Genomic DNA, 22,881 nt, shown 5'->3' on the forward strand with positions numbered 1-22,881 from the left:
TGAATGGGCAAACTATCGGTGGGACAACGCGGCAACTGGGTGGTGCGCCAGGGGAGGCCAATGCAGCGGTCCCTTCTATCCCAAGATGAAGGCATCTGGGAGCAGTACTGGCAGCGCCGTGGCCACGACCCTCGGCTTGACCTTTGCCGCGCTTGGCACCGAGGCTGATGGAAGCATCTGTAACCCTGCCGGCAAAGCGAGTCTGGTCGGCCTCAAGCCAACGACGGGACTGGTCTCGCGCGATGGTGTCATCCCCGCTTCAAACCGTCTCGACACCGTTGGCCTCTTCACCCGCAGAGTCAGAGACTCAGCTGCCATTCTCAGTGTTATTGCCGGCAAAAGCGACCGTGACTCGCGCACGCAAGATATCCCCTTCGACACAATCCCCAACTATGTCGCGGCTTGCAGCTCTACGGACCTCGGAGGAATTCGTATTGGCATTCCGAGGCAGTCTATCGGCTCCGTAGAGCCGGCCGAAACCGAAGCCTTTGAGAAGGCCATCCAGGAGCTGAAATCTGCTGGAGCGGAAATTGTCGATGATGTGAAGCTAACTGCCGCCGACGAGTGGGAGTCGTATTCTTCCCACGACAGAATGTCAGTCACAATCGCCGATCTGGCGGAAAGCCTCGAAAAGTACTTTGCAACATTGGAGACAAACCCCAATGGTCTACACTCCCTCAAAGATCTCATCGACTACACAAGGAACACACCAGAGGAAGATTTTGCTCACTACAACACGGCAACCTTTGAAATGGCACTGGACCATGATCACTACGCTTCTGACAAATTTGCGAAATTGGACAAGCTGCGAGAGTTTATCACAGCGGGGGGTGGACTTGGGGCAGCATTGAACAGAGAAAACCTCGACGTCCTGGTGGTTCCCACAGCAGCTTCCACGCCAGTGACATTTGCAAGCCTGGAGGGCTCTCCCCTCATCACCGTCCCTCTAGGCTTCCATGGCCCGGATACTCCCGTGGTGAAGGAAAAGAAAGGCGATCTATACGTACTTGCGCCTGGGATCCCCTAAGCACCCTGCCCAGCCCGGTTATCTCATGTCCAGAATACTAACTACGTATTCTTGTTTGCTCTATACAGTTTCCCGATATGCTTCCTCGGAAGACGGTTTGCCGAGGAGAAGCTCTTGCAAATCGCCTATGCGTTTGAGCTCATTCACAACCCCGGCAAGGGGGAGATGTACAAACTGCCCGAGTCGGACCTCAAGACAACGATCGGGAGGATACCTAATCAAGGAGTGAAAGATGTCAAGATGTAGACAACGGACTCGAAGTCGGTATGCGCGGTGTGAGTTTACGGAGTCTGGAGCACTTAGACAACCCAGCCCGAGAAGGTTGCCATGGGTTGTGCTGAAATCGGAGGTGCTGCAGCCACACGGATGGGATGAGTACACGAGGTTATTCCCACTATTATTTTGAGAAGTGGGCAGCTCCCACCTACTCAGACAGGCGGATAGTACCTAGGAATCAAGCGGTATTGCACTAGTTTCAGTAGATTGTCTGTAGAACTTCAATTTGTTACACGTACCAATCAAAAAATCGTGTAATGCATTCGGTGTAGCTCAGTGTGTGATCACGTCTTGGATTGGGTGCCTGACTTGCCTTGCATTCATGAGGCCTTGTTCCCCCCTCCAAGGCGCGCGCTCGAACACAACCCAATCCCCCACCGAATATTCTATAAATACTGCCAAAAGCTCACGACTGAATTGGACTTCTCTGCCCCTCCATCCCACACACGGCTTAATATCACCACGCAGCCGACCACCGTGACGAGAGGCGAGACTGAGACATATGGCTCAGGCAAGCACGTCCAGTAGGTCCGATTCGCCATCACCTCTGCTATTTGAGTGTGAGTATGCAATCTGTCTGCCTAGTAGCTCACATAAATGAATGAATTTAGTGTTTGCCGGGCTTGATGAGCTCCGGGAAGCCTTGAGCGACCGAGTTACCGAGACAAGTGACGCACAACTTGCGTACTGCTCTCGTCATCTGCGACATCTTTTGAGCAGTTCCCAGTTCCAGAGAAGGCTATTTGTCGATACTCCCGACCGGACGGAACCATACACTACCGAGCTTTCGGCAATCGCAAATGTGGCCAAAACCATATCTCAACATGTACATTCGACTTTTGGCGAAGTCGTTGGGACCATGAGGAGTAATGGAGGACTACCACAAAATGAATCAGGAGACCCTCGTTTCAATGCAGAAGCAATCCAACTGATCTTTCTTTTCGTCGGGTGGATTACTTGCCTTTACAATCCAATCGTGGATGGCCTCCCGGATCGGCTGACAGTGAAACAAGAAAGCAAATCCCTCTTCGAACAACCGCAGCAACCTCTAGATGGGAAAAAGCATCTCAGTCTGTTCATCCATGATTTTGGCATGGTTCTTTTCAAGAAAGTACACGGACCGGACCTGTCAACTTTGTCATCGTCTGACGATGTCATTCAGGTTTCCATTCTCAACGCAGCTCACCTGAGACAAGTTCGCAAGTTGAGAATTGAGTGGACACGATCCATTGGTACCCATCTCGAGCTTGACACGTCGGCAAATTGCCTCAAGCTTTTCTGCCTAACTTCCATTCCACATTTGCAGTTCCGGAATCCTTCCTCGCCGCTTTGCCAGTGAGAGCAACTCCGTTCTTAGCCACAGCTTGGGACATATGCGAACATTGACATAAATCGCAGATTCATCTCAACTTTTTATGATGACCATACCCGACCAGACGGGTTCACTACCCAGGGACTTGTTGATGAGATCATGCTCAGCTATGAAATCATCTTCCAGAACAATTCTGGCGCAAAGAAGGTCTATCGAAAGCAGAGAAAAACGATTAGGAAGCAGCACGGGGAAGATATTGACCCATTACTGGACGAACAGTGCGGGTTCAGTCTGTCCAGTCGCAATTCCAACGCCGTAGACAAGTCCAAGAACCGACAGCAAACCTTCCGAAAGGTCGAATTTCCCATTCTAGGCGATCGCCTTATGGAATTGCAGGCATTTGCTCGACAAGAGCCCGCCAACAAGTTCTGGCGTATCATCAGAGACAAGAGCGATACGAAGGAGTGGTACCAGTTCATTGTCGTGGTCATTTTCGGATCTGTTGCCTTACTTTTGGCGGTCACAAACACCGGCCTGGCTATCGCCCAGCTTGTCTTTGCGATCAAGACTTATAATCTTGAGAAGTCGGGATCCAACAACCGATACGCCGCGGCCTGTAGTCACATACTCAGTCCGTGTGTGCACCGCTGATCTATGAGGACTTTCACTAAATTAATACAAGCTCGTGCATAAACAATTTTATCAACAGACTGCTTTCATTCTCCACCATGTTGTCTATCCTCTTTGAACTTAGATAATCAGTCAGAGTGCCCGCATGCCAGGAAGATCCTCACGGAGTCAGTCCCATGTGTTGAATGTCTTGCAGTATCTAATATAGGATCGTATGTGCAGAATATTATGAACTGAAATTGAAGTACACGGAATGAGCACCCGAGCCCTGTTGTCATCAGATGATGTGGGTGGCATAATCCCTCATTCCGTTTCCTTTACGTAACATCCCGCCTTATCATTGCTGCCTCACGAAAGATTGGTAGCAACAAACGCCCAACCTTGAGCGTGCCCAACGCCTTCGTACGACCTCCAGTCCCTTTAGTCCACCTGAAAGATCAATGGCGCACTGTCCCTGACCACCTTTGTGAGATCCTGTCGTCAGTATCTCTGCCGACAAACTTTTGTAGCCCCAAAATTCAAAGCGAAGACCAACTCAACCCTGAACCCTCCTCAGTGCCAGTCAAGATGGTTGACGAGTTTATGCTATACACTTCGGTGCGCTATGACCCAGCCCTACTAGAAGTTCCGGACCATCCTGAATATGCCTATGCCGGATGGAATTTCGAGAACCGGTCCGCAATCTACATGTTGGACTTTCATCGCGACCGTATGGCCCGAGCCGCAGAGAATTGGGGGTGGGGTCAGGCTATAGAAGCAGTTACAGGGGAGGCCGGACTCCGCCGACTAGAGGCGGATATCGAAGAGGAAGTCGCAAGAAGGTCACCAGGAGCAGGTGGTGCTGTGAGGCTAAGAGTTCACCTAACAAAGGCTGGCCAGCTGAGATATACAGTTTTGGACACATTGCCAGGCCCACTCGAGCGACTATTGCCTATGAAGCTTCCTGTCCCTGGCCACCATAGCTCAACAGCCGGCTCAGGACTGCCTCCAAAGACTCCAGGGCTTGCGGTTAGACTAGACCCCTCAACAACCTCAAGCTCTATGTGGACACATTTCAAGACGACCTTCAGAAGGATGTATGATGCTGCTCGTGAGCGTTGCCATATCAGAGAAGGCGAAGATGCTGAAGTATTACTCGTCAGTGATGTGGATGGCTCCGTTATGGAAGCAAGTCGAGCTACGCCGTACTTCTATCGCGACGGCAGATGGGTCACGCCTCCAGTCTGGGCTCAACCCTCGACGACCGCAGGGAGCGGAGGCCAGGATGGAACTACTAGAAGATGGGCTTTGGACCGGTAAAGTCCCAAATGACAATGGAAGTAATTGAACAGTTGCTAATGATAAATAGGGGCTTGGCTGTTAAAAGACCGTCCTTGCGGGTTCTCTAGAACACGGAGAAGAATGCTGGCTGAGCAACGGTACCAAAGGGTTTGTGTTCGGGAAGGTTGATCTTGTGGCATCAGCATACAACTCTACATGAAGCATAAAGCTTTCGAGCGGTAGTGCTTTTCTAATCGCCAATATGCATAATATCATTGATGCTACTTGTGTCTAGATGGAATCATTGCCTAATCAACCAAGTTATCGCGTACAACGGCCTCGTAGCAGTCCTCGACCTGCCCAAATCTAATGGACGCGCGCGTCGTCACCACAGGCGCTGGTATGCACCTCAATACTTGCATCTTCGCCAGAGATTTTCAGAAGCGAACATGGTGCTTCTTCCGATATCGGAGAGCTCAGAGAGACTCCAGGGAGGGTCAGGGAGGTTCCTAAGAGCAACTTGCGTACACCCAGATCATCTACCAGTCTGATCAAGGAATTATGAGGTATTGTTTCCGGCGTTGACTTCCGCAAAACCGGACCGCAGGAATCCAACAGTGGTGTTTCCATAATGATCATCCCTCTCCTGTGCATGTGTGATCCAAAGAATGCTCCGACAGTCCCTGAACAACTTTTACAAAGCTTCAAACTGCGGAGTGGTCAGACCATTCCATGCTGGGTCTTCAAGATTGAGGAGACTGAGCACAGTCGCAGAGGCGGGTATGTAAGTTTGCATAACCTCTTCAAGGGTATCAATGACAATCAATTCGTCGAATACATTCTCCAGCGAGCCTGTCAAATCATCCACAATGTTGGCCGTTTTAAGTGTCTCCCCGCCGAGAATGTACAGGTCTCCAAACTCTCCACGTGGTGTTCTAAGAAAAGGCTTGCGGAGCGTTTCCACTCTGTCATCGACCGCTTGTGAAGCAATGATTGAAAATGGAGGTCATAAGCTGGAGTCACGAAGTCCACGCCTCCGGAACCTGTCTTGCGGAGGGCTTGATGCAAGGCGAGTGGGTCCGGCCGTCACCAACACCCATCCACCAGCGTGGAAGGCCACCCATTGTGAAGCTGTATCGGATGTTGGTGTTGTCTGTAATTTCTAGGAGTAACAGGAAGCCACCGGGCTTGAGCAACTCGCGCACATTCTGGAGAGTGTGTTGCAGGTTGGCAGTCGCATGGAGCACGTTAGATGCCACAATGACCTGTCCTCGATTCCGGGCCTACGTCGCCCGCGACCACCGACTCAATCAGTGACCATCACGACCGAGCTAGCAGACCCACAAGTTGATACTGCCACTGGTTTGATGATAGTCAGCTGCTCCAAGAAGCTGTTGCAGATCTTTGAAGTTGTCACATTCGTCGTAGAGACCTGCAGGGGTCTGGACTGTCCCGGCAGCTACGTGCAGATCAACCTAGGCAGCTTTCAGCCAAAGCCCAACAAGGCTCTGCACGCTCGCATACTTGGGCAGTATGTAAAACACTTACTTGATGGTATATTGGAGGCGGTCAGCTGTGCAGTAGCTTCCAATCAGCTATATACCCTGGCCATCTCTAGCAGTCGGGAAAACGAGACCAAGCTTAAGCGGCGAATATCAAAAGCACTTCAGTCAAAACATTGATAGATCAAGAGCTAAATACCCAAGTGAACAATCTCTACATCGCTGAACGATGCCTAAACTCTGAGTTACTCTCCATGTCCTTAATGTTATCTCGGGACCCGAGCGAAATAACTCGCCAAATATGCGCTGGAACTGATCATGAATCATGATGATGGATGATGCATTGGAGGATACCCGAGAATCATGGTACCAGGCCGTTCAATTCGGCCAGCCGACCCGGAACATTTCTTTTGCTACATGACAGAATTAGGATACTTCAGCTTTGGATGGTGAGTCTGTCATGATATTATACACATCTATTGCGAAACAAGACATTGATCCCCTGGGGCTGTATTTAGGTGGGTACCGACCAGTCTGAATAGCGACACGTCACATTGCCATCCAGACTCGGACGCGTACCATTGGTGCGAGTTTAAGAAGCAGTCCAGCCATGGCGAGGCCGGGACCTGGACTCGTAACGTCGGTGTCCGTACCCCACTGCGCCGCGCTCGGCCACTGCCGCTGCCGGACCGGTCTGTTGATCATGTCATCAAGCCTCTGGATATTGGCAATGGACACTATGGCAAGATTGCAGTGATCTATATCGAGGACAGCGGAGTCAGTGTGTATGGAATTGGGATTAGACAGGTGCTTGGTGCTAGTGGAGATGTCGAGAAAAGCATAAGGGACTGTAGGCGAGCTTTTGGCACGTTGAAGACGATACAGACTCGTTATGGGCCCGAGTTAGGGTTTGAGCTTCAGGATCCGTGTGGAGGTGGTACGGTGGGTGACGATCCGCAGTTTGAGGTTGGTGACAGTCAGTCAATTATCGAATTATAGAGCCGGTTTTGAGCCGCGTAAAGTCCATGGGTATCTCTACTACAAACAGAGCCGTTACAGGCAGACCATGATCAGCCGCGTCCTTTCTCATACCACCAATAGGTAGGATCAGAAACAAAATTCTCTGCTTGAAGTGCTCATGCCGCAATATTGTAATACATAGTATAGAGCAAACTTTACCAACAGAGACTAAATGCAAAAGATTATCGAGTATTACTTGGAAACAGGCGTTCAAGGGGAACTAACTGTGTAGTCCGTACAGTTTGCTTAGTTGACCCCTACATTGGAGAACTATGCAGTTTGAATGTTTCCGTCGTCAGGTTCATAGTAATACAAGTCCTCCAATATCTTTGAAAAGCCCATCGCCAAGTTAGTAGGATCGGGTTCCATCAACGCCATAGTTGCCAAACAAGATCGCACTGTTCGGTCCCAAGTACTATATCCAGCTGCATCATGTTTCTTGGAAGGAATTAGATGAAGCGCAGCAGAAAACAGGAGATGTGAGAACGTCCAGTCGGTAGGAAATACTGGAAGCTGGCGAGGTGACTCCTGGTCGTAAACAGTGCAAAACGATAGTTGATGTTGTCTAACAAGCGCGCTGCTGCACGACACGACTTCTTGAACAGCATTGAAGACATCCCCCATCCCTGAGGACAGCCTGGACAGCAAGAGGATGGCCGCATTGTATTCCAAACTAGCCCATGCCTCAAGATCTTGAAGCGCCCCTTCCCAGTCGTATAGATCGCTCGTGAGATTGGGCATGAAGTCCGTCTTCCAGGATTGGTACCACTGGAGCAAATCTTTTCGAATAGCCTCGGATCTTTCCTTCACTCTTTTTGGATTGTGCTGCAAAGACGCTTCCGAGAGGATGAGGCTCTGCAATTGCATTTTCAGGGTCGATATCCGGTAGAACTGAATAGATATACGTTCCTCAATCGTATTAGAGACTGGCTGAGTAAGATCCTATGCAGAAGGTGTCAGTACACTCTGTACAAGAGTTGGGAAATGTTGACTGACATCACGCAGTCTATCCCCTATTATCAAAACCGTTGGCCGACCGAATGCGGCAGTCACATTCCTATTCTCGTCGTTAACTATGTGCCCTGGCAACCGGTATTCGTACGTACCCCTCAATACAATACAAGGTTCTGGCGAGCATGGTGAGTTGGCCCTCGTCCAGGTCTTCAATATTCTCATAGCGGCCGTGGGACATGTCAAAGTAGAGGCGAATCGCAAAGCCGAGGTTCCTCCAGATATCCCCTCCACCCGGACTCAGGAGCAAGTAGATACAAATGAGCAGAGACCTCTGCATAAGATGCAAAGTGCTGGACCCCGACGAATGTTCACAGCTAGTATTGGCAAGTGAAGTAGCCTTGTGAAAGTAGGCAGCAGGGGTATAGCCAATGCAGGGCTCGGCCCTCTTCGATAGTTGGCTGCTTATGGCGAGGACCAAATAGAACAGCTCCTGGTTGGGGTCCAGGAAAGAGTCAAGGGGCTCAACGTAGCAGCAGGAGAGCAAACCCTGCAAACAGTTGTCACTCAGTACCGGGTACCACACATGGACTGATCTGCTGAATATCGCAAATAGACGTAGGGCGATCGAAATGTCTGGAGGATTGACGTGGCATGTTGGTGGGGTGGTGTCGGAATTCGGTCTAATCTTGACTTCCAGCCCAGAGGAGCTTTCTGCCAGTCGAATCATAACAGAATTTATGGCCGCAAGATGACTTGATGTGCCAAAGAATATGTAATCTGGATGTGTGGTCCTCGTTGAAGATTCGGACTCTTCGTGGTTTTTTGCTGAGTCGCGCATGGGTGTTGCCGCAGCTGGAATCAGGAGGTTGGCACCGCAAATGAGCTGTGGCGATGCCGTACGGCTAGATTTGGGAAGCGTCGTAGACTCTAAAGGCATGTTCTGGGGTATTGACACCAGTTGGATTGCTGCACTTATCCTGTGAATCAAATCATGGATGTCTCTAGTATAGTAAAGCACTCGAGTGAGCTCTCCGTCTGGGTATCAACTAACAGCAGGGACCGAGTGACTAACCTTCGTGGAACCTCTTGGGATAAAGCAATATCATAATAAATACATTCCCGGGGCGATCTGCGGCAGGCACCACAGCATGGCAGCTCACGGTCACATCGTATGTGTTGATCACGGCAGAAACTGCAGGATGGCATTGAATCCACGACAGCCTTGATGTCACTCGGAAGCTCTGGGATCGATACTTCACTTACAGCCTCTGCAGTAGCCGCGACAGCCGTTTGGTGCTGTTGGGTCAGCCAAGAGGAGTCGAGAAAATTAAGAGAGGACGGCTCCTCGAACTCAAACTGAGCTGCCATGAACTCGTGCCATACATCGTCGGAAAAAGGCTGTTGAGAATATTCCTGAGGCGATGGAGGTCCCAAAGGCGGAAATGCATGTTGTATCTCCGTGTTTGCCTGGTAGATACTGCGTATGCGACGTTGCGAGAGCAGTAACTCGAGCTCAGAAATGAGCTTCAGACCATTGGCTGAGCCAATCGAATTTGGCTGGGTCGATATGACGACATCTCGGAGATCGTTGATATACATGCTGGTGATGGCAATGATAGGCCACCTTCGTGCTCCGACCTCCTATCAATTATTAGCCTCTATTGAGAATCCAGAGTGTCCCGAATGCTTCTCACAAGGATGTTCATGAGTTTCTCAAGAGATAAAAGAAGCTCATCTCCTAGTGAATTCCCACGGATGACGTATTCATAGTTTGCAAAGATGTACAGCAGGACAATTGCTGCTTGAAAAGCATTGTTGACGACCACGAAAGTCCAGATGAACCGCGGAGCTTGGCAGGTTCTGTGGTAGCAGTTGATTAGGTTGATCGCGCTTGTGGTTGCGGCCAGTAAGGAGTCGTGACTTGGGGCCATATCTCCAGGAAACGGCCGATGTAGCAAGTTTCGACTGTGATGGGCAATAATTTCTACCCATTGAGGCACGACACCGTCTGATGTGGCTGAAGGATCAAGCATGCTACCGATACACTCGTCCATGTGCTGGACCCAGCTATCGTGGCTGTCTAAATGGTCGGGGATAGCCCGGCCGAAGAACTTGATTTCGTATATCTCAGACTGGAGTCTGCATAATTGTATTTGTAGCAGGAAATGATTTGCATTGAGTCGTTCGTCCCTAGAGGCTGTAGAGGTGTCGGCGGCATAGCTTCCTCCTTCGCCGCCGCCTGGCAAGCATGTGGTGATATGCTCGTCACTGACACAGGGGGCCGATCCTGTCGCGATAGCAATAGTCCTGTCAATCAGGTAGACCTTTTCCGAACATTAGCCTTAGAGCCCGTCCCGACAAACAGTGCCAAGGGTATTTGACGGGCTTGCAGAATTATACCAACCAAAAGATCTGCCGTCGGACGCTTATGCTTTGTGGATCAAGTCCTTGGACAGGATCCGCCTCTTGATGAAGGCCAAGCCCGATGGCCATGCGTACGGCTTCGCCGCTCAAGAAAAAGACATTATCGATATATGGCAAAAAGAAGCCTAGTTGTATCAGCAAGAGAAGTCCTTGAAGCGATCTGATATTAGACTGTTTTAGGAAAGCCCAGTGTTGCATAGCATCCCGGTGAAGCGACTCGCTCATTGAGGCGACTCTGGAGAAGTCTTCACGCCTCGATGTCAGTGAGCTGATTGCCAAGACCATGGACACAACAAATCGGCTGGCACCCAGGAGCGAGGAGCTGTCCACTTGCTGCTTGGAGTATACCTGCCCAAAATGATACCATAGCTCATTGCTAGTGAAACAAGGATATCGCGGTAGGATCGTCGTCACGTAGTTGTCAAAGATGTGCCGCGCAACTTCGAAAGGGATCCGCAGAGGGTTGATTGCTGCGAATTGAGTGTCATCGCCATAACCTGCTCGCCTGCCGAGATACTCGTAGTAAAGTCCCTGTACTGGAAGCTTGTGAGGCGGTCGTTCGGTTGGGTAAAATAACTTGGATTCGTGTAGAAGCCCCAGATGGCTGCCCACGCAGTTCGTAGTGTGTAAGCTGCGGATGGACACGCTGATGGCCCGGAGGACGTGGGCATAGGCATGCTCAGAGATGGGTGATGTCTCCGAAATCTGATTTTCCTTCTGGGTTTGTATGTGTTCCGGCTCTGGCAGGCGGCTTCTACGGTCTGGGTCGATCTCGGCCAGACGCTTTGTCAAGTACTGAAGAGCACTGGGAATCATCTCAGCGTCAAAGGAACGTAGGCTTGTAGAAGAGGTTTGTTACCTTCGCGGGACTTCTTTACGGTTATGTCGATCAATGCCCACACACTCCTTGCCAGCTGTGATGCATCGCGAGCAGGCTGGCAACTGCTTGTCACACTGCAGCGTGGTGTTAATTGGAGTGTGGCAGACCAAAGGTCAAGGGGCTTCTACCCTCTTCTTCAGGCAGTAACACCTAGCGCAGGCCAGGACAGGCTGGGTCCGCGGACGGCGAGGCATTGTCGCGAGGGCTTGCAACACGCGAATGCACAGCTAAGCGGACCGCGGTTCAAGGCAAAGGCCGGCGCTGGCGCGACCAAGCAACAGGAAACCAGGTGCTTATCGCGAATCTCCCATTGATAACCAATCTCGTGCCGCAAGGAATTGCGAGGAGGTAGTAGGTATCCAGATGCGACTCTGTTGTTGACAATGCGGGATAGCGGGGTGTCATCAATCAGCAAGTCCCATGCACCACGAATCGAGACCCACCAGGTCGATTGCACCAAGTAACCGAGTCATGACACAACCGGGTTGGTCAATAGTATTAACAACGCGGCGCGGGTCACAACACGAGGCTAGCAAAAGTCCGACAATAGCACCAAAAGGACCCCAGTCGGAGATAGGCCCGAGTGGGTCTGATCAAGACTGCGTTGATCGTTCTTCGAATGCGATAAAATGCTCCCCCACAATGGCACAGAGCGCTGCACGTCGAGACTGGGTTCATCTTTGCCCTCGACGGCCTGCAGGCCAGCTGACCCGGCTGTTTAAAGCCATGGCGTCCGATCCCGACTGAGGGGGCTGTTCCTGAAGTGAAGTATGTCGCCTCAAAGCTCTCGCCTTGCCTTTTGATTCCACTTCACCTCCTCCTTTGTGTCTTTCCATCGTCCCCCTTCACTTTACTCGTCTCTCAAATCCTGACAATGTCCATTGTTCGAGTCGATACTGAGGCGCCGCAAGTGGCGGTACAAGATGTCCAGGACATCGCTGCTAAGAGTGGCCTCAAGCTGTCGGACCAGATGGCAACAGACTACGTCACGCTTGTCAGCGGTCTCGAGGCTGTGATTGCTAGCTTGCCGGACGATAGCTGCGTCATCCCCATCCCGGATCTTGCCAAGTATCCGAGGAGTGATATTCACTTTCCCACAGACAACGATCTCGGCGGATGGGCTGCAAAGGTCAGAAGTCCTTGTCGAGCGCAGAAGAGCTCTATAAGGATTGGAGAGTCTAACGCCAACAGGTCACGGCGAAATGCACAGTACCTACCAGCAATCTCCTCGGCGGCCGAACCATCGCACTCAAGGACAATATCGCGCTTGCTGGAGTGCCGTGCATGAACGGAACATCGATGGTAGAATGGACACCGAAAGTGGATGCGACCGTTGCGACTCGCGTGATGGATGCTGGCGGCATCATTGTCGGCAAGGCTGGTAAGATGAGCCTCAGGAAGCCCAACCCAGGCCTTTCCATGTCGAAGGGTTGCTAAAACACGTCTGTTAGCATGCGAAAATGCCTGCTTCGAAGGTCTATCTGCGACTGCCATCACCGGCAACGTCCACAATCCATGGGCGCATGGGTACAGTGCCGGTGGTTCAAGCAGCGGCTCCGGCCGCCTTGTAGGGGCCGGTCTCGTAGATATGTCTATCGGGTGCGACCAAGCCGGTAGTATCCGTATCCCCTCGGCTTCCTGTGGAATCGTCGGACTCAAGCCAACATGGGGAATGGTCCCGTACACAGGCATCATCAACCTGGACGCGGCGCTTGATCACGCGGGGCCGATGACACGCACAGTGCGAGACTGTGCTTTACTTCTCGAAGCGATTGCCGGACCAGACAGTTGGGATGACAGGCAGGCTTTGTTGGATCTAGATGATAGGAGACTGAAGTTTGTTGAGCGTGTCGACGGGATCGTGTCGAAGCCACAAAGCGAAATGCTGAGTGGTATCAAGATCGGAGTGCTGCAAGAAGGCTTCCAGATTGATGGCCAAGACGAGAACATTGTCAAGTGTGTCCAGGCTGCTGTGGACAAGTTCAAAGCCCTCGGTGCGGAAGTCGCGCCAGTGTCGATTCCCGAGCACAAACTAGCGCCACTTGTCTGGATGAGCTCCATTGGGCTCTCCTGTGGGCGGCAAGCATTGCTGGGCGGGATGGAAGGCAGAAAGCAGCTTTACATGACTGATCGGTTGGCGTTAATTGGTTCCCGCCTTACCCAGCAACAGTTCGATGCGCTTGGTCCTGGAGCGGCCAGCTTGTACCTAAACCACCTGTGGCTATCGGAGAAGCACGGGCTGGTGCATCAGGGGAAATGTATGAACTTACAAAAGTTCATAAGCGTAGGTTATTTACTATTCAACTCAATACATGTTGTGCTGACATTAGCTCAGGACGCCTATGATAAGGCACTGAAGCAATTCGACGTCTTGGTCATGCCTACCCTGCCACATCCGGCACCGAAGCTTCCAGAACATCGCTACGAAGAGGGTCTGCTGAAGTTTACGATGAGGACGACAGGCATGATTGCCAACACGTCTCCATTTGACAGTGAGTCTTCTACGGTTCCAAAAACGATACGTGGTGACTAAAAAGGCACCCCCAGATTCCGGTCATCCTGCCATTTCAATCCCAGTGGGCTTTGTTCCTGCCAGAGAAGATGCCAATGTCAGGCTCCCAGCTGGAATGCAGCTGGTCGGCCGGAAATACGAGGATGTCGATTGTCTGAAGGTGGCAGCTGCCTGGGAGAAAGCGTATGATTGGAAGATATTGCAATCGTAAGATCGAGGAAGATATATTGGTATCGCCAAAAACCCCAATAGATAAATACGCATTTGTTCAACATTTCTGGTTGTTATTGCTTTCCGAAGAGTGACTCTATTCTTCCCCCGCACAAGATTGCAAGGATACTATAGCAGTATTGGGCACATTATCATGGTTAATTGAATATGGTGCGAATATCTGCGTATTTCGGATGTAGGACAAGACGGCAATGCCACATCGTAACTCACCTGCTGTCGGTTGCGGGTTGACCGGCTGTCCGACTTAATGGCGGCTAGGGCCATTTAGCTTGTCTTAGTGTAGTCCTATTCAGATCGCCGGGTTCCTTACGGAGTAGACTAAGTATATAGTTAGCCCCTTGCCCTCGTCCTTGATTCTGCTTGTCCTGGACCTGACAATGCAGAAGACAAGACAGCTCAGCAACCAACCCTCCTCTTCACATTGTATTATCCAGATCCTGACAGCTACTCCATTGTCATTCTACACATACCTTAGACGGTTTTGGCAAATATGGCAATCCCCGCTTCTGAAGCGCCATGGGTGCCCATCGCCCGTCGCAAGCAACTCGAGCGCGATTCCTGCATTCCATCGCATTGGCGCATACCTTCTTCGTACTTGCCCAAAGACCCTCCGCTTTTCGAAGATGGTCCTCAAAACGTACTAGGTGTCCCTCGGAGAGTTTTGTCCGCAGAAGAGACCGACATCACTGAGAACTACACCGTTTCCACGCTCCTTGAGGCGATCTCGAACCAAAAGATCTCCGCTGAAAGGGTGATAGGCGCCTTTTGCCATCGAGCAGCGGTGGCCCACCAATTGACAAACTGCTTGACTGAGCCTTTGTTCAAGCAAGCTGCCGAACGAGCGAAGTTCCTGGATTCGTATCTGAAAGAGCACGGAGCCACCTTCGGGCCCTTGCATGGCTTGCCGGTCAGCGTCAAGGATACATTCGATGTACAAGGCGTCGATAGTTCCACTGGCTTGGCAGCCTACTGCTACAAACCGGCGATCAAGAATGCCCCTCTAGTAGACCTCCTCTTGTCTTTGGGGGCAGTCATTGTGGCTAAGACCAATGTACCGCAAACGCTCTCGAGTCTTGACAGCATAAACAATGTCTTCGGCAGGACAATGAATCCAATCAACCGACTGTGTACTGCCGGCGGAAGCTCAGGAGGGGAGGGTGTCATGATAGCGATGAAGAGCTCTCTCATTGGGGTTGGCACTGATCTTGGCGGGAGCGTGAGGATTCCGGCTATGACGAATGGCGTCTATGGTTTCAAACCGAGCAACTCCAGATTGCCATATGGTGGACAGGCAGTTTTGGTGCCTGACGGCATGACAAGATCAAGCGTGCAACCCGTGGCGGGTCTACTCGCGCAGAGGGCCGATGACATTAGCTATGTCATGAATGAGTTGGTGCCTCGGGCCTCTCTGTGGGGGGAAGACTGCGTGTTTGGTCAGTGGTCAGATATCCAAGGACGCCTCCAGGGGGCCGGGCCGAATGGAGAAATTGTCATTGGTGTGCTGAGATGTGATGGGAACTGTACCCTACTGCCGCCTATTCAGAAAATTCTCTCTGAAGTGGCGGCAATCCTGGGCCAGCACCCGGATATCAAGGTAGTGGAAGTCTCGACTCCACCGGCGTGGACAGAAGCTCAGAGCCTCATGAATAGGCTGATTGGGATCGACGGAGCAGTCCTGATGGGGGAGCTTTTGAAATCTGCACAAGAGCCCCTGGTTCCATGGATGCAGTCGAGATTCAAAATCAGCGAGGTTGGCCAGCTTACAGAACTGGCTCAGCTCCAGGCTCGACGCGCAGAACTCGAGTACGAGATGCTCCAGATCTGGTCAGAGGTGGACAACTACGGCAGGAGGGCGAGGAGACTGGATGCTGTCATTTGCCCAGTGGCACCTCACCCTGTGCCCGAGATTGACAGATACCACGCTCTTGGATACACAAGCTCATTCGTCATGTTCGATTATCCTGCAGGTACCATCCCCATTAGAGACGTTGTTGAGCAAGATCTGGAGCTAGGTCAGCCACTTGCAGGGAGGTCATTGAGCATCTGGGACGATGGGAGCCGAGAACTATGGGACGAGAAATCGGTCAACAGAAAGGTATACCTGGGTACGCCGCTCAGTGTACAAGTCGTCGTACCGCGGCTCGAGGATGAGAAACTGGTAAGAATCATGGAGTTGATTGACAAGGTGGTGAAAGCCCACTTTGCCAACCACAAATTCGTGTCATGAGGTTCTTCACATGACTGCATAGAACGAGTCAAAAGACTCTACATGTAGATTTCGCTTGACCTATAGTACGAAGGACATGACTTTCACAAAGTTCCTACATGGTAACAGGTGACCTCCGAAATAGTATCATAGGATCGCAAAGTACAAAGAGCTTTCAAACCAAACAGGGTTGCAATTATTGAACAGGACCTATGCTCGAGGATCATTGTTCTCGCTCATCCCAAAGCTCTTGAAGAAATCAGCATTGTCTCCTTGCTACACCAGAGAGCCTGCACACGTACTTAACCCGTGGCACGAGAATATCTAGTTCACGTGATAAAGTCAATTTGCGCAAGTATCCTAGACTCCAAAGGCAATGGACGGTGAAGGTGGAAGCAGCCGAGCTCCAGGCTTGGTCGATGAGGCGGCACTGAGGATGGACACACTCGTATGCGAAATCAGCTACAATTCGGATAACGACCTGTGTTCGGGCCGCAGTCCAATCCGTTTCCGCTATGATCATATCAAATAATCTCGAAACAATTCCCACGGTGCGGTGAGTTGAACTTTACAAGCAACATGGATGCCACAACCTCACACACGTCGGATAATGGGGCTCGCAAATTTCCGACACGTAGCAAATGTGGCGGTGACATTCTGAGTCTCACAGACATGGTATTAGCAACCGAAACTAATTCAAACCTGGGGAAGCGCCCCCATGCCAACATACTAGAGGGCCCCACCCATTCTTGGACTCGCTCGCAGATCTCCGACATCTGAGACTTTTGGCTGCTCGCAGATCTCCGCCAGCTTCTATCATTTACCTCGTCACTCTTTATCGCTAGTGTCCCGCGAACCTCTGCAGGCACGCACGTATCACGGCATTTAACCTTTGTCAAGAGATTACCCCGGAATCCCCATTCCAATCAGCCTTCTCGTCTATCAGGGGAACTCAGATCATGTATTCACGCTACTTAGTAGAGCTATCTCAGATATATATTGCCCCCGGGGATCCCATTGTGGATCTCTCAGCTCTCAACTCGCTGTCAACTCGGAACAGTTCCAATTATTGCGTTAAGCTGCGTAGCTGGGCAACCGACAACTTCGCTACAAATCATGGCAGCTCCAACCCACAAAGCACACCATCAAGAGCCCCTTGAAGTCTCACGGGCTGAGAGCACCAACGTTGGAGACATTGAGAATCTCGAAAAACCTGCGATGGAGAACCTTGTGTACGACAACGTCGATGAAGAGCCGGTCATCCACCTACGAACTTGGATCGCGCTCGCCTCCATGTTCCTAATGAATTTTGTTCAGACATTCGCGCTTCAAGGCCCACCCTCTGTCGTAAGTATAGTTTCTTGCCCCCCCACCCCCCCGAGAGGCATTGAGATGAGACTGTTGACTCCAGTGAACCAAAGCTTTCGTACATTGGCACATCCCTCCACAACACGCAGGCCCAGACCTGGGTTCCCAACTCGCTCGCGCTCGTGCAAGCCGTCGTCTCTCCGCTCTTCTCCTCCACATCCGATGTGTTCCAGGCTCGCAAGTATCTACTTGTTGGGACTTCAGTCATTTCGATGATTGGCGCGGCCATTGCACCCGGCTCGAAAAATATCTACCGGCTGATTGTAGCCACCATTCTCATTGGCATTGGCTTTTCCTCTGTAGGGTTGGCGTTTGCCGTCCCGAGTGAGATCCTGCCTCGAAAATGGAGGCCCAGTAAGTCCGATCCCTCGTATTAACCTCGACAGGTTGGGGGGACGTTATGACTAACAATATTGATTTTAGTGTCCCAGGCAGCAATGAACATTGCCGCTTCTCTAGGTGCAGTAGCTGGCCCATTGGTTATCGGTGCTTTCACTAAGGCGGATGAGATGAATGGTTGGAAGAATTTCTATGTGAGCGAGCCACCTCATGTTCCGAGACTTATGAGCACCGAACTGACCACCAGCAGTGGGTGCAAATGGCCCTTTGGGGTTCGACCGCAATCGGCATCTTCTTCGGCTACCGACCCCCGAAGCGACACACTCGGCTAGACCACCTCTCCGTCTGGCAAAAGATCACACATCTGGATCTACCTGGCTTTGGCCTGCTGACAGCTGGGCTCACCTTGTTCCTAGTCTCGCTGAACCTCGGAGGCGGACTATTCGCATGGACCAACGCCCGTGTGTTGTCCTTGATGATCATTGGTCTGATTACCCTCATCTGCTTCGGCGTCTTTGAATGGAAAGGAACAAAGACAGGTATCCTGAATCATGAGCTCTTCCAGGGAGGAAAAGCAGCGAGGCGCACCTTTGCCCTCTGTATCGTCCTCATGCTGATCGAAGGCATACTGCTGTTTTCATACGTCATCTTTTACCCCGTCATGTAAGTTGAGGGTCCCGATATCCATGTTCCATCTCACGGATGACCTGACTGACAATACTGTGGAAAACAGGACCACTGCGCTCTTTGAGAAAGATCCGTTCCTTCTCACCGCTCGCGGGACACCGTTCTGGATCGCCTCGGGTTTGTCAACATCGGCGTGGGGCTACTGGAGCATGCGGTTCGGCACTGTCCGAGCGCCGCTTTTCGCGGGGTTCCTCATTTACACCGGCGGGCTTATCGGCTTCGCCTGCATCCAGCCTGGTGATGATCTGAGGGCCGTCATCTTCTCCGGTCTTGCCGGACTTGGCTTCGGCGCCCCGCTTGTCCTCATCATAGCAGCAGTTCAACTCTCCACACCGCATAACTTGATTGCCACTGCCACGGCCGTGACAACCTCCGCCCGAGCGGTTGGCGCAACGGTCTTCACGGCCATCTACGCCGCTGCGTTCAGCTCTGCCATTGGCGAGAAGCTCCCTGCTAACATAGCTAACGCCGCCGTCAAAGCTGGCCTATCTTCCGAGTCCGTTCCCAAGTTCATTGGCGCTCTGTTGTCGCAGAACACCACGTCCCTGGACGCGATTCCCGGAGTGAACTCCACCATCATCGACGCGGCGATGGTAGCGCAGGGCCAGGCATATGCGGACTCGCTGCATGTCGTCTACTACATCGCAATTCCTTTCGGTGTCATCGCGTGTATCACCTGCTTCTTCCTCGGCGACCTGCGCGCGACCATGAACTATAGGGTCGATGCCCCCGTGGAGAACTTGACGGCTAAGAGACATGCCGCTGAGAAGTAGATACTTAAGCTGAAGCGCAATGCATGTATCTCACCTGGCAACTTGTTAATGGGAATACCAAGAGAAATTGGTAAGCTATGTTGCCAGACATGTAATGCGGACCATTGCATATCACTGGCTTCAATTTGCACTTTGTTTCTTCTTTCATGTAGTAATTACAACCTGTGTAATCATGATATTGTTTCTGGGCAATATTGCCAAGGTGAACCAAAGACGTATTCGGTGAACATGAAGGATGAACTTGAACGCCAAATGGCTACAATAGGGACGCTCACGTCAAGACGCCATAACACACAAGTCGCTGTGGTTGTGGGCTGGTCGAAGATTGAACGACGGCTCGGGATTGTGGTTTCAGTGGTTGATCCTGCAGGTTGGTGTCATTTCTGTGTTTGGAAGGACGACCTTGCCCAATGACTACCTAGTTCAAACCCAAGTCCGTCCATGCGAAGAATAAAGAGTCCAAGTCTCGGCTCCCGATACTCTCTCTAGCGGCTTGACGTTTGGCCAAGGGTGAGGATTGTGCTTCGCAGCATCCATAACACAGGCGCACTGGACAACGATCATTGTGTTCCTGCTCAGGGTTTAAGACTAAGTCAGATGACTAGACTGTGCCTGGCTAGGCTTTGCAAATTCAAATCCTCACGAGGAATTTCGAGGTTCGAAGACAGTTAAAAAGGACGCCGGATCATGAATAGAGGATTTCATTCTGCCAAACAGAAATTGAAGTCAAGGAGTTCCTAGGAACATGTATGCATGCTTTACCAGACGGTGTTGAAAAGGCAGAGTAGTGAGCCAATACACACTACAGTGTCGTGCAGTAGCTTAGGTGGTTGATATCATACATGGTAATGATCTGGAGTTTACGGCAGAGCCCGGCTAAATCAACTTCCAAATAATGTTAACTTTGCCCATCGACAATTTGCTTTTGGGTTTCCATCGAGGACGATGTGCCATGTGTGTGGTCGATTCGGGCAAACACGAGATGTTTACTCATCATCCTCGGGATCAATGATGGTCTTCTTCCACTTGCGAGCCTGAACGCGGCGCTTGAACAAGATGTCAATCTCACGGTAGGATCGGCCCTTCATCTCCGGCAGCCAAATCCAAGCGCAAACCAAGCAGACCAGACCGGTGGCACCCCACACATAACCGCACTTGCCGGCAAGGTTGCCGCCCTGGACTGTGTCAGTGTTGTCACATCATAGCATTTTGGGGAATGGCCGTGGTCTTACCGTTGGGTTGAGCATGTAACTGGCCAGGAAGATGCAAGGAATCTCGACAATGTAGTACGAGGCACGTCCCATACCAGTGGTCAGTGGGCGGAGGCGGATGGCCGATGTTTCGCCAATAATGACCCAAGAGGCGGGCGCGGGACCAAGGGTGAATAGGACAGAGACAATGAGACCGAGAGATGCCACTGCCAGGTTAACTGACGTAGATCTGGGGAAGGAGCCCGCGACACCCAGGGCAACAAGAAGAATTGTGTTGACAGCGGAGCCCCATACATAGATGTCACGGCGACCGAAGTACGTGGTCAAAATCCAGGAGAGCATGACGAAGATCATCTGCAGGGCCGATGTGATGAGGCCTAGGGCGAATGCAGTGGTGTCGCTCATCCCGGCCTCTGGATTTAGATCAGCATGTGCTTCCTCTATTGACTGGGACACTTGAGCTTACGCTGGAAGAAATAGACAGCCTGGTTGGCAATCAGGTTACCAGTGAGGTTCTGTGCCGCGTACACACCACACACAATGAGAGTGCGGTAGCGGTCAGTTCCCTTGAAGAGCTCGGCAAAGGTGGGATCCTTGGTCTCCTTCTCGAGCTCAACGACACGACGCATCATGGCTACGGTCTCGCCAGAGTTCAGCTGCGACCTGCGTCCAAGACGCTCGACCGCATGCGCTGCATCTTCAAGGCGACCCTTTCGGACCAGCCACCAGGGTGACTCTGGGGCGCAGAACATGAGGATGGCGAGTGGGGTGGGGAACATCCACTGGAGAGCAATGGGGATCCTGCAGCCATGTTAATCTTCCCTCTCTACAACCAGCGAGGATTGAAACATACCTGTAGGCGGTTGGGTCGTGAACGTGGCTGTACACATAGGTGACAGCGCCCACGATGATACTGCCGATGGCCCAGAACATTTGCAGCATCTGCGTGCAGGGGGCTCGCAGCTGGATAGGCACGATCTCACTGCAGTATGCCGGCGCGTTCGCGATGAAAATGCCCCATGGCACACCCTCCAGCAGTTGGGCCACAAACATGACCGGGAGTGACTTGGCAAAGTAGAACGAGAAGATGAAGGCGTTCAAGAGCATGAGACCGGTGATTGTCGCCCATCGGTATCCGATGCGGCTGGTCAGGGGACCAGCAACAAAAACCCCGATAAGCGCACCGAGTTGCCCGGAGACTTGAAGTGCAGATTGCCATTTGGTCTCGATGACGTGTTCGTCGCCGTGCGGTATACCGTATTCCTGTTTGAAATATGGCAGCGCAACGAAGCTACCCATGAGGAACACATCGTAGGATTCCATAATCTGGGTCCGGTATTAGTTTTATTTGTCCGCCGGGTAAAAGGCTCTGATAGCGTAGGACTCACAATACAAAAGGACATGACAAAAGCCCAGAAGGTAGCCATGGGGTAGGCCCTGACGGCCTGGAGGACTGTCATGTTGTGCTCGGCGTGCTCTGCCTCCATGGCATCGGCCTTGTAGTCTTTGAGACCCGCCTTCTCATCGAGGTCAGCGCCCTGCACGACCTGAGGCGCCTCGACCTCAGGCGTCAGGCCCTCGCCCTTGGAATCGACAGGTTGGCTCATGTTGTCGGCTGCTGTGTGCCCGTACAGATAACGTCTAAGTTGGGATCGGCGACAAACAAAGGGAGAAAGGAACAGATGCATGTGCGGCCGGGAGCCGCTGCTTTTCATTCTTTTTTGCCCCTTCGTGCTCCTGCACTCTACCTCCTTCCCTTTTGGAGACGAGATCCGCTCTGGGGTAGGTTGGGGTAAAGCCGCCGAGCACGCACCCACAGCGGGTTAGATGACCCCGAGTGCTGCATGCGCTTATTCTCCCCGCGAGGTGTACGGTACATCTTGTCTAGGGTGGGCGACAGGTGGTACTCCGTAAGCTGGGGTTAGGTTTCGTAATTAGGCGTAGAGCTTAGCCGGTCCAATGAGCGGCTGAGGTGTCCGGTGGTCTCAGAGCCGCCCACGGCTTCTCACTGGAGGAGTTTCCTTGGAGTGAAGACACGACCAGATTCAAGCACGAAGCTAACCCCGCCTTGGCAGTGTTCCTCCGAATGATCTCCACATACCACAGGGCAAACAACCTTGGAAGAGCAACGTGCCGTCACAGGTGGAGCAGACGAGCCAACCGGCGCGCTGCTGTTGGTCCCCTTTAATGAAGCTTCAGGCCTGTAGCTCCTACGGCAGCCATACCCCCGGAGGGAGACCGAGGGTTGGCGCGCATCGACAACTTCGTA

The 22,881-nt window shown here is 51.8% G+C and overlaps 6 protein-coding genes across 6 annotated transcripts; 4 read left to right on the plus strand and 2 right to left on the minus strand.

Moving 5' to 3' along the window:
• Window positions 1–85: 85 nt before the first annotated feature.
• On the plus strand, window positions 86–4,633 carry E0L32_006680 (uncharacterized protein; the record flags this gene model as incomplete). The annotated part of the gene is made up of 7 exons (XM_031141339.1): window positions 86–1,003; window positions 1,061–1,252; window positions 1,815–1,863; window positions 1,915–2,638; window positions 2,702–3,250; window positions 3,755–4,540; window positions 4,594–4,633. 7 exons carry the CDS (start codon window positions 86–88, stop codon window positions 4,631–4,633), a joined length of 3,258 nt encoding a protein of 1,085 aa, XP_030994511.1.
• Window positions 4,634–7,297: 2,664 nt separating this feature from the next.
• E0L32_006681 (uncharacterized protein) lies at window positions 7,298–11,221 on the minus strand (the record flags this gene model as incomplete). The annotated part of the gene is made up of 6 exons (XM_031141340.1): window positions 7,298–7,969; window positions 8,024–8,084; window positions 8,134–8,921; window positions 9,245–9,622; window positions 9,676–10,305; window positions 10,382–11,221. The coding sequence occupies 6 exons, from the start codon at window positions 11,219–11,221 to the stop codon at window positions 7,298–7,300; spliced, it is 3,369 nt and encodes a 1,122-aa protein (XP_030994512.1).
• A 938-nt stretch (window positions 11,222–12,159) lies between these two features.
• Window positions 12,160–14,008, plus strand: E0L32_006682 (uncharacterized protein; the record flags this gene model as incomplete). The annotated part of the gene is made up of 5 exons (XM_031141341.1): window positions 12,160–12,414; window positions 12,477–12,666; window positions 12,737–13,569; window positions 13,621–13,777; window positions 13,833–14,008. 5 exons carry the CDS (start codon window positions 12,160–12,162, stop codon window positions 14,006–14,008), a joined length of 1,611 nt encoding a protein of 536 aa, XP_030994513.1.
• Window positions 14,009–14,518: 510 nt separating this feature from the next.
• E0L32_006683 (uncharacterized protein) lies at window positions 14,519–16,255 on the plus strand (the record flags this gene model as incomplete). The annotated part of the gene is made up of 1 exon (XM_031141342.1): window positions 14,519–16,255. One exon carries the CDS (start codon window positions 14,519–14,521, stop codon window positions 16,253–16,255), a length of 1,737 nt encoding a protein of 578 aa, XP_030994514.1.
• Window positions 16,256–17,350: 1,095 nt separating this feature from the next.
• E0L32_006684 (uncharacterized protein) lies at window positions 17,351–19,401 on the plus strand (the record flags this gene model as incomplete). Its single annotated transcript, XM_031141343.1, has 5 exons — window positions 17,351–17,581; window positions 17,656–17,956; window positions 18,026–18,135; window positions 18,189–18,604; window positions 18,675–19,401. The coding sequence occupies 5 exons, from the start codon at window positions 17,351–17,353 to the stop codon at window positions 19,399–19,401; spliced, it is 1,785 nt and encodes a 594-aa protein (XP_030994515.1).
• Window positions 19,402–20,387: 986 nt separating this feature from the next.
• E0L32_006685 (uncharacterized protein) lies at window positions 20,388–22,219 on the minus strand (the record flags this gene model as incomplete). Its single annotated transcript, XM_031141344.1, has 5 exons — window positions 20,388–20,576; window positions 20,634–21,025; window positions 21,079–21,413; window positions 21,466–21,938; window positions 22,001–22,219. The coding sequence occupies 5 exons, from the start codon at window positions 22,217–22,219 to the stop codon at window positions 20,388–20,390; spliced, it is 1,608 nt and encodes a 535-aa protein (XP_030994516.1).
• Between the last annotated feature and the right edge of the window lie 662 nt (window positions 22,220–22,881).

The sequence above is a fragment of the Thyridium curvatum genome (assembly GCF_004353045.1).
Source record: "Thyridium curvatum strain D216 chromosome Unknown NODE_39_length_367864_cov_79.813791, whole genome shotgun sequence".
Classification (NCBI taxonomy): Eukaryota; Fungi; Ascomycota; class Sordariomycetes; order Thyridiales; family Thyridiaceae; genus Thyridium; species Thyridium curvatum.